Here is a 12,885-nt window from a genome sequence, read left to right on the forward strand (position 1 = left end):
TAAGTATTTAAATACATATCTCTAAGAGATATGGACTCTGTTTTTTATATCCAAACCACAATATCATTATCACACTTGAAACTATAACAATTTCTTAATATTCTCTAATGTCCAGACAATGTCAGATTTCCTTAATTATCTCATAAGTGATTTTTACTGTTGCTTTGTTTGAATCAGGACCCACGCAAGGACTACGCTTTGCATTCTAAGCTGTCCTAACCTCAACACAGCGTTCCTCTCTTCCCCATGCCTTTCTGTGAAGCCTGTCCTTGTCAGAGACAGAGGTACTTAGCTGGAGGAATTTGAAATTTTTAAATAATTCCTATGAATTGAATATCTAGTTCGCATCTCCCCAGAAAGAAGCACACTCAACAATTTATACCTGAAAAACACTGGGTCCGTGTGGCATGGAGAAAATACATTGCTACACAGGATGTAAGTGATGCTGGCTTGAAAATTCTGTCTTGAGCCCTGAGCTTAAAAAATGAGCCACGCTGGCCTGTGTAGCCCTCCCTTGCTGCGGGAGAATGACTTGGAAATGGGAGCCACAGGCTTGTTATTTTCATAAATCGTCATGACTTTGATAGAATCTTTCACATTGAGCACATTTTCATTGAACAAGTTTTCATGTTTGTTTTGGTTCTGTTTTAAAATTGAAGGTCTAGCGATCCTCCACTGTGTTGTGGCAGATGGGAATTCAACCAGGAGTCCTGAAAATGATGGCCCTCTCTGTGGAGATCGTGGAGAAAACTGCCCAGGTAATGCATAACAAGAGATGCATTTGTTTTTATCAGCCTTATATTCAACCTCAGAAACTTGACCCCCCTAAATTTTAAGTTGTTGATAATATAGTAATCATAAAACTCGGTAGTTTTTTGAGCACATGTTAATGTACCAGGTTCTGGGCTTTACATAGAGTAATTCACTCACTCCTTGCAAGAACCCTATGAGCTGGATAATATTTTTTACTTTATTTCAAGGTGAAGCTAGAAAGAATACGTAACTTGCCAAAGGTCACACAGCTGATACATCACAAATCTAGGATTCACGCTCAGGTCTTTCTCATTCTAGTGCTTCCATTCGTCATCATTATACTATTTTGGGCATCGTAGATGTGTGTGTGCTTCAGCTTCTAGCATGTGATGTCTTGGACTAGATTCATAGAAAGCTGGCATATTCTATTCAAATTAAAAAAATTTTTTTTTTCTATTTTATAACTTAAAAGAAGGGAAGAAGGCAACAATTTTAAAACATATTTTACCTTGGAGATTCCTGAATTAGTATTCTCAAAGTTAGTAGTCTGAGGCAGGGATCAGCCTTAGTAAAGAGTCAGATAATAAGAATTTAGGTTTTGTGGGTCATACGGTCTTTGTTGCAACAATTCTGCTCTGCCACTGAACTATGAAAGCAGCCATAGACCTATGCAAATGAATGGCCTTGGATGTCTTCCAATAAAACTTTATTTAGAGAAACAGGCTGTGGGCCAGATTTGGCTTTTGGGCCATAGTTGGCTGACTCCTGGTCTAAGGTCTGTCTGTCCTTTATAAATTGCATGGTCTGGTGTTCTACAGGAGCTGTTTCTTATTTTAAAACAAAACAAAACACAACACAGGCCAATTGCAAAAGTAGGGCAGAGTGGAGAAGAGCCTCTTGTATTCCCTGGAAACTTCTCTGAGCTGGGAGTATGGTGATGTGGTGTAAGTGCTCCTTTCCTAGCACCCTGGGAATGTTGTAACTGAGCCAGGAACACGCTGAGCAAGTCATCCTGATGTGAGTCATCAGTTCCAGCCCAACCTTCATCTTTTTTTCCCTCCCGCTAGTGGGTGGTCTGGCATCGCTGTCTTAGGTCATGCTTGTGCGGGTCCTGTCACCCATGTAGTGAGAAGGACAAAGCCAACTTTATGTGTTTGTGTGCTTTTCTTCAGTCTGGTTTCAAATGTCTTAAATGACAACATTTTCACATTTCCTTTGGGAGATTATTCCATAACCTGATGATTGACAGTGTTAAAAAATCTTCCTCATCCTCCTCCTAAATGTATTTTTAAATTCTTTTATTGTAGTAAAAACATTTAACGTAGGATCCGCCCTTTTCACAAAATTTTAAGTGTACAGTACAATATTATTAATTATGGCATCTGATGTTGTATAGTAGATCTCTAGAAATTATTTATCTTACAGAACTGAAACTTTAAGAGGAGAGAGGAGAAGAGATGAGAAAGCATTGAGCCTCAATGCATTGCAAAATTTAGAGGTGAGGGGAGCTGAGGTCAGAACAGCAGGGGAGAATGAGCAAAGGAGGTATCCCATGCATTCTTTTTTTTTTTTTTTTCCCACATGCACTCTTGAAAAACAAAAGGAAATACAATTTTTTCCCTGTTGATTCTTCTTTGTCTCCTAGCCATGAATAATTTTAGATACATGAAATACACTCAAATCTCAACACTAGATTCTTTTTTCTTCCTTTAAAGGGCTGGAATGAAAAGGGCAGCTCTAAGTGAAGGTTCACTCCTGTAAGCTCAGAAATGGTTGGCACAGTCCTTCTGGGTAAAAGACATGCTGATCAGACCTGATTGGCACCCCCCGTGTAAGCATATCCTAGTAGCCCAGGAGGGTAATAAGTACATCTGTGAGATTTATTTTTCTTTTCCTGGAGAAACAGACCAGTTCACATTTTTACAGGAAACAGCATTGAATGTAAGACAAATGGGAATCCTCAATTACAATAAATTTTCCAATTTTGCACTTTTTCAAGAGCATCATGAATTTACATTCCCCTGTCCCACAGAGATAGTTGGCAAGATAAGAAGGAAAATTAACTTAAAAAATATAAAACTTTCTTCCTCCCCTCTTGGCTTAAGAAGGTTGTAAAATGAAGAAACTCTTATTGGGAAGATGCTTAGAATATTAAAGCCTCAGGCTGTACTTCATAGAATAGGAGGCAACCTTTCTCCAGACTCTGCTGTGACCACTTGAACTCTTCTGTGCACTGGTTGTTCCCCCTATTTTTTAGGTCAGATATCTGTGTGAGAAGATGAATTTATAGGTATTTGTTTTCCTTCCTCTCTCTCCTTGGTAACACTTGTGGGACTTCTATCTCAAAATTTAGTATCCCTTTTTAAATCTCTTACACAGAGATTGAACTATGTATCTAACTAAAGGTAGAGATACAAGAGGTTATAAACATTGTAATGAGATTTACCAAAAATGCATTGTCATAGTAATTGTATATTACCCTTAGAGTTGATTTCAGATTTGCTGATATTAATATCATTTGAAAAATCATTAAATAGATTTTTCATGAGCATTATTGGAGTAAATAAGGGAAGGTTTTCTGAAAAGTAAACCTAATGTATCAATTGTGAAGAGTTTTAATCACAAAGGCATCACAAAGCCTGTTTTGGCTTGAGGTTAAGAATCATGTACAGAAAGACTAAGGAATCACACTGTTCAATCAAAGCATCCATCAAACTGAGGAAAATTCCATATTTAAACTAGGTTATTTGGGTGTCTGCTGTATTCCTCCACTTTAGTTTGACCCAAGGGAATCCATCACATGTCATCTAATTATTCATATGACCCGAAGAAGGTGACCACTTCCTATCTATCTGCCCATACTATCAGTGAAAGCTATTCTTTTTCCTGATCCCTTTTACTAACTCTTAGAATCAAATTTTGACATCACTGACCTGCAGTAGCCCTGGTGGTTTCTTATTTAATTGGTTGTAGAATCTTTGAAATACAGTGTCATGAAGAGTTTACGATATGTTACCTGTGGTGCCCATCTGCTTATAAGATTGTGTTGCGATCTGGTCCTCTGGTACATGTAATATTCTCCAGCAATTTTGTGGGACAAACTCACTCCCAGAGGAAGGTTTTGGTTTGAGGAATGTGGGTTGGAAAAGAGTAAGGTGGAAGGGAAAAAGATCGGTTAAGTTCCACCACCCCCAGTGTCAGGGAAATCTTCACGGCTGTTACATTTTCAAGACCATACCATTTACTTCTCAAAAGAGAAACACAATACATGGGACTAATCATTCTTTTGTCATAAGATTAACTTTTCCTTTTTCTTGGTAAACATCTCTGGAATGGAAGGGTAGATTTTGCCATCCCCTGCCCTATGTCATCAGGTCTCATAATAATCAGAAAATGTTAGACTTCACAGCTATTCAATTTTCAGATAATGTGACCTTGATGAATATTAGATGAAAGCAACTGGAATTTTCGGTGCATTTCAAAAGGGGGAATGCTGATAAGCCTTCTGATTACCATGAGAAAGAGAGAGGATCCCATTTGGGTTTTTTTTGGGGGGGGACGCGGTATGTGTGATTAATTTTTCTTCCAGGTTTTAAAGTTCCAGAGAGAAATCACAGGACATTTTCTGCTTGGTGGCATGGAAGGGTTTTTAAATCCAAATAATGCTGGGAATATTTAAGGGCATGCTTATTTGCAAAGGAGAGAACTCTGTGAGCAATCAAAACAGGGCCTGGCAAACATTTCCCTGGCATGGATTTGTGTTGCTTGGATGAACCATGGCTGATCAAATCACTGCATCCAGCAGCTGCTGGTTAAGGCGCTCTCTGGTATCTTGCTCTGTATGGTGTTTATTAAAAGACTGGCTATGTTTAAAGGGGCGTGACAGCCAGAGGAATTAGTAAAGTTCAGGATACAGAGCCATATGGCTTATATTTAAAGTCAGGTGTGCTTTGCAAAGTAGAAAAGACCTTTCTGGAGCAAAGAGATCTGTCAGTAAGTCTTACTGCTTCTTTATAGGAGTATAGTTGATTTACAGTGTTGTGTTAGTTTCAGTTGTACAGCAAAGTGATTCAGTTACACATATATCTATTCTTTTTCAGATCCTTTTCCCATACAGGTTATTACAGAGTATTGAGTAGAGTTCCCTGTGCTATACAGTAGGTCCTTGTTGATTATCTATTCTTAAATTCATCTCCTTGCCCTCCATTTCCCTGCCCCAGGCCTATATCATGTATGTCTGTATGTCTGCATGGCTCGGATATGCCTTGGATTCCTCTTTTCCCCCTTGGCATCTTACTTTAATCCATTCTGCACTTTCCTGTCTAATACATTGATAAAATACTTCACAGTTTAGTTTTTACATATTTCATGTAATTTAATCCATAAGAACCTTCTTCAGCTCTCTCCCACCTTGTATTTCAAGGGTAAACACTTCAGCCCACTGACATTTGTGGTCTCTGACTTCCACTCACAGCCATCCTTGGCTTCTCTCCTTCAGGTCTCTTCCATAGCCATTAAACCTACCACCCACCTCCCGCATAAGGCTGGCATATTCCCGACCCCGGGCTTTTGCTCTTGACCTTCTCCACAACTCAGCTGCTTGCTCACCTCCTCCTAAAAAAGTCTACATTTCCTAGAAATTTTCTTTAATTAGATAAGCCCTCTTTGTACTGGCACAAGATTTCTCTTCAAATTGTCAAGATTTTCAAGATTCTAGGATCAACTCATTTACCGAGGACTTTATTGTCCCAGGTACTTTGCTAGGAATTTCCACATGTATTTTTTATTTGAGCCTCTCAACAGCCCTTTAAGGTAGATGTTATCATCTTCAATTTCCAGATGATGAAACTGAGGCTCAGACAGCTTAATTAGCTTGCCTGGACCCATAGGGCTCAGGAAAGGCAGAGCTGAAAATGAAACACTAATTTCCTTCCTCCTAAGCCAGTATTTTTTCCAGTGTTTCCATGTTTCCATGGTTACTATGGTTGTTTTTACTCATTTGTTGCTTTTTATTGACTTAAATTTGTTCTATTGTACCAATGTAGATAGTTAGATAGGATCGCCCTTATTTCTTTGATGTTTTCCAATGCCTGCTACAGGGCTATGGAAAGAGGAAGTACTTGATGGATGGAAGCTGACCTTCATTCGATCGATTTATTTGCCAAAATACACAGATCTTTGCCTTTGAGACATTTTGCAGTTATTTCTGGGAGAAATTTCAATAAGAGTCCCATTGATTGGCATGCATGGCAGCAAATGTCTGGCACATACAGGCAGTCAGCATGGCTGGTAATCAAGTCACCAACCAAAACCAGGTCAGCCAGTGCCTCAAAAATATTCTGTCACCCTCTGAAACTCTGTGACCTGGCATCACAGAAATTTGCTGTGTATAGATCATCCAGAGTCCTTTGCAATTCTCCTCTCCGGTGACCCTGGGCAATTTTTTTATATATGTATATGTATATGTGTATATATATATATATATATATATATATATATATACTCATTTCATAATATTAATTAAGAAGTTTAGTAGTCACTGCTATTTATAAAGGGATTGTGTAATGTCATTGGGGTGCCAGGTGCCATATCAAGCCTAGTGTGAAATGCCCTCTGAAGTGACCACTGTAGGCTTTCTGGTTCCACAGGTGTCTGAGTCCTGCAAGCTGTCGGTCATACCATGACTATGGAAAGGCCGACCCTGGGCTGGAGCTGGCTAGTTAGCAGTTTCTTCTGGGTGTGGGCAGGTGTCTGTTGTGAATCAACACATGGAACAGCTAGTTAGTATTTCTTTCCTGTTTCTCTTGACAATCCTTGTTTCTTGAAATTTTCTACATGTAAACGATGGAGAAATCGCTCCATATTACACCCCCTGGCTCCCACTTTGAAAAATCAGGCAATTAAGATTCTAAAAGGTAAGACAAGGGTCAGTGTAGGAGTGAAATCCTGGATATGAAGCTTACAGTGTTTTCCTCCTTCAGGGCAAGAGAAACCCTCCAGGGGTCAGACGAAAGGGATAATCTCCCATTCAGAGAAGCAGGACTTGTGGGTGCCGCAGGCTGAGAGCAGATGACAGCTACCTGCCTGACAGAGCACCAGAGTGGAGCAGGCAGGAGCATGGACTCTGGGACAGGACTGCCCGGGTTTGAGCCCCAGTTCTGCCACATATTAGCTGCATGATCTGGGAAAGTGATTTAGCCTCTTTGAGTTGTGCTTTGCTCATCCATAAATAGCCCTTAGAACAGTGCTTCCCTCACAAGCCTCTTTTGAGTATGAAATGAGTAAATACAGCCCTCCCTCCGAATCTGCGGGTTCTGCATCCGCAGAGTCAACCAACCACGGATCCCAACTGGGGGATACCGAGGACCGACTGTAAATGCCATTTAATACAAGGGACTTGAGCATCTGCGGATTTTGCTGTCACCTGGGGTCCTGGAACCGATCCCCCTCAGATACCGAGGGATGACTCTCTCTATAAAGCATATAGACCAGCATCTGGCACTAAGTGCTGTGTTTAAGTTAAAAAAAGAAAAAGAAAGGAAAAAACCCTTCTCTCTCTTCAATGCCATCAGCCCCATGTCTCTGACAATCTTCACGGAAAGAAGAGCCTCCTCTCTTACCACAATTATGCTTTACCCTTTAAACAGCACCAACGTTTCTGAGAGGTAGTTTGGACAGAAATCTTAGTTAAAATATGAAACGTTCCTGTCACAATCCCCATTAGCCAATCTCTAGGGCTAGTTTCGGGTCACCAAAGTCTGACATATGCCAGTGCGGGGAGAAGGAGAAATGAGAGATTGGAGTATATTCCACAGAAAAACTGGCAGTACAGGTAGGAATAGGATTGTACGTACAAATGTGTATTTAAAGTGAGTTGATTTATTGAATCACTTCTCATTCTTCAGCTACGACCACACAACCAAAGCGAAGAGGCCACTTCTCTCGGTGCCCCAAGCAGTACAAGCATTACTGCATTAAAGGGAGATGTCGCTTCGTGGTGGCCGAGCAGACGCCCTCCTGCGTGTAAGTGAAGCGCTGAGCCGACAAGCAAAGGGGTACAGACTGGTGCCCGTTTGCGGGGGGCGGTGACAGGACTGGAAAGTCTGAGCTAATCCAGCCATCTGTCGGGATGCAGTTCCCCCTGGTCCTACCCCCTCCCCTCCCTGCACCACTTGTTTAGGGGCCCCGTTGGACAGCTACTTATGGAGAAACTGACGCACACTTTCCTGCTGAAATATGAGCGTGTGAAGAGTCCAGATCGCCTTCCAGGCAGGGCTGTGTCTTCTGTTGCCTTGCGCAAGCAAAACTGTTTCTGTCCAGTGTTAAGGATGCTTTTCAGCTCAAATAAACTCCCAGGGGTTTATTGCACTCGAATGCAAACACAGTCTTCTGGCATGTGTTAGGTGGTTCGTAGTGAATGTAAATATGAAGGAATTTCTGCCAAATTACAAGCTACTTTCGCAGGTGTCAATTAAGTGCATGGAAATCAGTCCTATTTTTAGAGATTCACAAAGCCTCTTTAGTACAGCAGGGAACTGGGAGGAAAGTTCTCTTTCCAACTCTTGGTAGATTGAGTCCAAGTTTAATTTTACTCAGGCACAAACAAATTTTTTGCATATCTTAAATATTTATTTTCTTCTAAAGATGTCTCTCTAAAGTGCTGTCTGAGACCCTACCTTGTAGAGGAGCAAGATGATTTCTTAAGTATATTTTTGACCTAAAGTCATAGAACGCTGATGTTCTTCTGTGTAGTTGCCCCAGTATTCTTTTTTTTTTTTTCATAAGTATCTCAGAACAGTGATTCCAAGCCCTGATATAGTGGAACATTGAAGAGTCATGGACTTCTTCAAAGTTTGATTATAATTAAATTTGATTAAAAAATCAATATACACAGATAATACTTCGAGGGGAATAAGAAAAAAAACTAACGTAAGGAAATAAGGAAAATGTGCTTGTGCGTGTGTTGGGAAAGATAGAGCTGATTTTTGTTTTTTTAGAAATGTATTTATTTATCTTTGGCTGCGTTGGGTCTTTGTTGCTGCATGCGGGCTTTGTCTAGGTGTGGCGAGCGGGGGCTACTCTTCGTTGTGGTGCGCGGGCTTCTCACTGCCATGGCCTCTCTTGTTGCAGAGCATGGGCTCTAGAGCACAGGCCCAGTAGTTGTGGTGCAGGTCTTAGTTGCTCTGCGGCATGTGGGATCTTCCCAGACCAGGGCTCGAACCCCTGTCCCCTGCATTAGCAGGCAGGTTCTTAACCACTGCACTACCAGGGAAGTCCAGGGGTTGAGTTTTTTTAAAAATTCATTTAATTGGGAGAATATAATGAATTTTTAAAAGATTAATGCCCTTTAACCCAGTACATTTCTTTAACTGGTCCCTATGTCTGTAGATGTACTGTTCTTTAATATTGCTGCCTTCTAGAATGAAAACCACAGGGTGTAATCTACCTGCCTGAGATCAATACACAGCCTGTCCCCCTCAGTCAGAGGTTAAAACCCATTTTCTCCCTAGCTCCTCTGGTCCTGGCTTGACTTTCTAGCCATGTCCCTCACCACTATTCCCCAATGTTCCTCCATAATCCTACATTCCTTTGCATGGCTTATTAGACAAGCTCTTCTCATAGTCTGGAAAGTTTATTCTTACTGACACTTTAAGATACAACTCAAACATCAGCGCCTCCTGGACCCCGGCGTTGATTTGGGTTCGATGTCCTTCCTCTGTGATTCAGTCACACTTCTACGAAAGCTTTTTTCCCTGGAGCATCACTGCTGATTTCTCTGGACAGCCCTTCTGTGGCTGTGAGCTCCTAGAGGCCAGGGATGATGGCTTATTCATTTTCATATTCCAGTGCCGAGCACAGTGCCTAGAATTTACTAGGTACGCAAGAAATGTCTGATGGATAAATGAACAAGTCCCTCTGTCATGGTTCATCTAGTGCTGTGCTAGATGTCGAAACCAAGACCTTAATCTGAACCAGGAACCCCTTCTTGGTGGTGGAATGATACAAAAATCAAGGGGAGGAGGAAGAGCACACGAATCAGGACTCAGGGTTTGGAGTAAGACAGACCTAAGTCAAGATTTTGTTTCCGCCGGTTATAAGCAGCATTAACAATGGGTCAGTCACCTTTCCTGAGTGTTTTTTTTTTTTTTTTAAATAAATTTATTTATTTTATTTACATTTATTTTTGGCAGCGTTGGGTCTTGGGTCCTGCGCACGGGTTTTCTCCAGTTGCTGCGAGCGGGGGCTACTGTTCGTTGCAGTGTGCGGGCTTCTCATGGCTTCTCATGGCGTTGGCTTCTCTTGTTGCCGAGCACAGGCTCTAGGCGCACGGGCTTCAGTAGTTGTGGCATGCGAGCTCAGTAGTTGTGGCACGCAGGCTCCAGAGCGCAGGCTCTGTAGTTGTGGCGCACGGGCTTAGTTGGTCCACGGCATGTAGGATCTTCCCGGACCAGGGCTCGAACCCGTGTCCCCTGCATTGGCAGGTGGATTTTTAACCACTGCGCCACCGGGGAAGCCCCTGAGTGTTTTATCATCTATAAAAGAAGATAACATCTTCCTTTCAAGTGTTGAAAATTAAGCAAAATAATACATCAGGCAAAAATACTTATTGTGATACCCAGCACAGGGTAAATGTTCCATAAATTGTACCATTCAAGTGAATGGGAGGTATATACATCCTAGGCCTGACCTTTTAGGTGACTTGGTGTAGCACAGATCAAGCAAAGCTGTCTTGTCACTGGTGACTACGCTATCTTGGGAAACCAGAAATATCTCCTTTTGCTTGGCATCATAGGAGTTTGTGGACTCCTGTCTTTACATAAAAAGCCAAAGTGTGTTTCAAATAACTCAAGTCCCTTCTTAGTCTTCTCGGTATTTTCTTGGAATGGAGACGGTTTGTTTCCAGGTACATAACTTTGATTTATTTACATGGCGGTGTTACATGTGGGTGGGTGCATGAACTGGGGAGCCAGACTTCCTGCATTTGAATCCAACCCCACTCACTTATTTTCTCTTTACCTCAGTTTCTCCACCTGTCAAATGGGGTTAATAATAGCACCTACTTCAAAGGTTGTTATAAGAATCAATTGAGTTAATACTTACACATCTCTTAGAACAGTGTCTGGTGATTGTTTCCGAACAGCGATCCCAAATCCTGATTTTTCAGAGTCTTCAAGGGTCATAGCATCTTTAAATGTTATTTTTAATTTTAATTTATAAGATGTTTATTAAATAAAAACTCATTTATTCATCTGCTCAGCATTTATTAAACATCTACTAGCATCTTTCACCCTTTGCCTCTTCCTCTCCCATTGAAATGACCATCAGCTGATATGTTATTAATTTGATGAGCAGTGAAACAATATGAGAGCCACTGTAACTGGCTGTGTAAGGGTCTGACCAGCTACATGGCTTCATTGGGTTATAAGTTACAGGAGGGACTGCTTACTGAGAAATTCATGTAAAGCGTGGGTGAGCAACTGAACCCAGAGCTTATAATTAGAAAAACTTTCTAAAAGAGCAGCAAGTAATTGCTATGTATTTTATGGGCACAGTTATTGTTTAAAAATGCTGTATTTAGTAAATTTGTTAGAGAAACATTTCTGCTAACTGGAAGATACTCTATTTGTAGATTTTAATTATAACCTTAAAAAAAAAAACAAAACTAAAGACCACCCTCCCACACATGCAATTAAAAGTGATTTCCCCCCCCACCCCAGTTCCAGTCCCATGTGCAAAAGATTTTTGATATTTCAAGATATTTCTAAGCTCTCTTCCTGTTATTTTGACCTTGCAATGAAGAGCTTAGCTATCTTGCAGGAAGCAATTTTCCCTCATACATCCTGGGGTCATTTTGCAATAGATGGCATTAGGTGTTTTTTCTCCTTTGCTTGCACTGAGCCTCACCTTTCAATTGATGGTTGTAACTGAGCGAGGCTTTTTTTTTTAAGCATTGTATCAGCTACAATATTACCAGTAAGGGATCTCCTTACTTGAGAAATAAAACTTTGTGGGAATTAACTGCCTTAGCTCTTATCAAACATAAACTCTCGAGTGGCCTGGCAATAGATCCTTTCGTAAAACAAACAAACAAACAAACACAACAAAAAATGAGGTTGCACAGGAATCTTTGTAAGAAGTAGAGCTTCATCTTTCTGAGATTTCAATAATTATGTATATGACCAGTATCTCTTTGTGTTTTGAATGAGTCTGAGGAGAAGAAAAAGGGAGAATATTTGTTAGTGCAAAGGTGTTGATGTTACAACATATAATTTTGGTTTTAAAATAGCCTCAGACAAACTTCTTAGTCATCTTTTACGCATCTTACACAATTCAGAGAATACTATGGATGGTCCCTAAATCACTGAGCTTTAGGGGGTTGAGTGTTGCTTGGACAAATCTCGGCTTGGTCAAATGGCTCTGTATCTGCACCTTCAGACGTGGGTCATCTGCTAAGTTGAGGTGAATTCAGGACTGTTTGATGGAGTTGGAAGAATGGGAGGGGGAATAGTGCCATTTGGAGAGTCTGTTGATTTCTGGTCACGGCACTTTACTAGGGCCATAGGAAAAAGGGGCATTTAGAGGAGAGTGGAGGGAATGGTGTACAGTTCTGAATATGTGGCCTCAGAGGGTCAGATAAAGGAACTGGAGAGGGTGAGACCTATTGTATTTTGAGGGGATGCAGTTGGGGAGGTGGTGAAGGGAAGAGTGTTACCTAGCTGCTACTCATGAAAGCAGTAGAACCACAACGGTTGCATGGAAGTTAAAAAGAGAGGCCAGGGGGCTAGGGCTTGGGGGGAGAGAAATCCTGTAGAATAACATTTATGGAGCTTTCTATGTCTTCCATGTTTGATCATATAAAACCATATACTTTAAAAATAATTTATAATAGGAGAATTTGGGCACACTGAAACGCTTTGTATTGTCCTATGATGAAATGGGAAATCCTGGGGCTTTTTGAATTCCCTGTCCCGGGGGTATTTAAACACTTGGGAGTGCTGTGTAGGGAATTTTATCACCTCCTTCCTTTCAAGACAGATCTTAGTAAATTTTTATCATCCCTGTTTATTGATATTAGGCATATTATTAATGATGTTCAAGGGATGACAGGTTTTCAGCGAAGAATGAAATTTC

General features: G+C 40.9%; 1 protein-coding gene and 1 long non-coding RNA gene across 2 annotated transcripts in view; one reads left to right on the top strand and one right to left on the bottom strand.

Moving 5' to 3' along the window:
• The window catches only part of LOC309627970, a 749,424-nt gene that overhangs the window by 476,569 nt on the left and 259,970 nt on the right, over positions 1-12,885 (bottom strand). The window lies entirely within an intron of this gene.
• BTC (betacellulin) overlaps positions 1-12,885 on the top strand; it is a 42,416-nt gene that overhangs the window by 24,040 nt on the left and 5,491 nt on the right. Inside the window, exons 2-3 of the mRNA XM_082390838.1 lie at positions 660-758; positions 7,659-7,776. Of these exons, the coding sequence (XP_082246964.1) occupies positions 660-758; positions 7,659-7,776 (217 nt within the window). The remainder of the gene's footprint in view (positions 1-659; positions 759-7,658; positions 7,777-12,885) is intronic.

The sequence above is a fragment of the Balaenoptera borealis genome (genome assembly GCF_965194805.1).
Source record: "Balaenoptera borealis genome assembly, chromosome: 4".
NCBI lineage: Eukaryota > Metazoa > Chordata > Mammalia > Artiodactyla > Balaenopteridae > Balaenoptera > Balaenoptera borealis.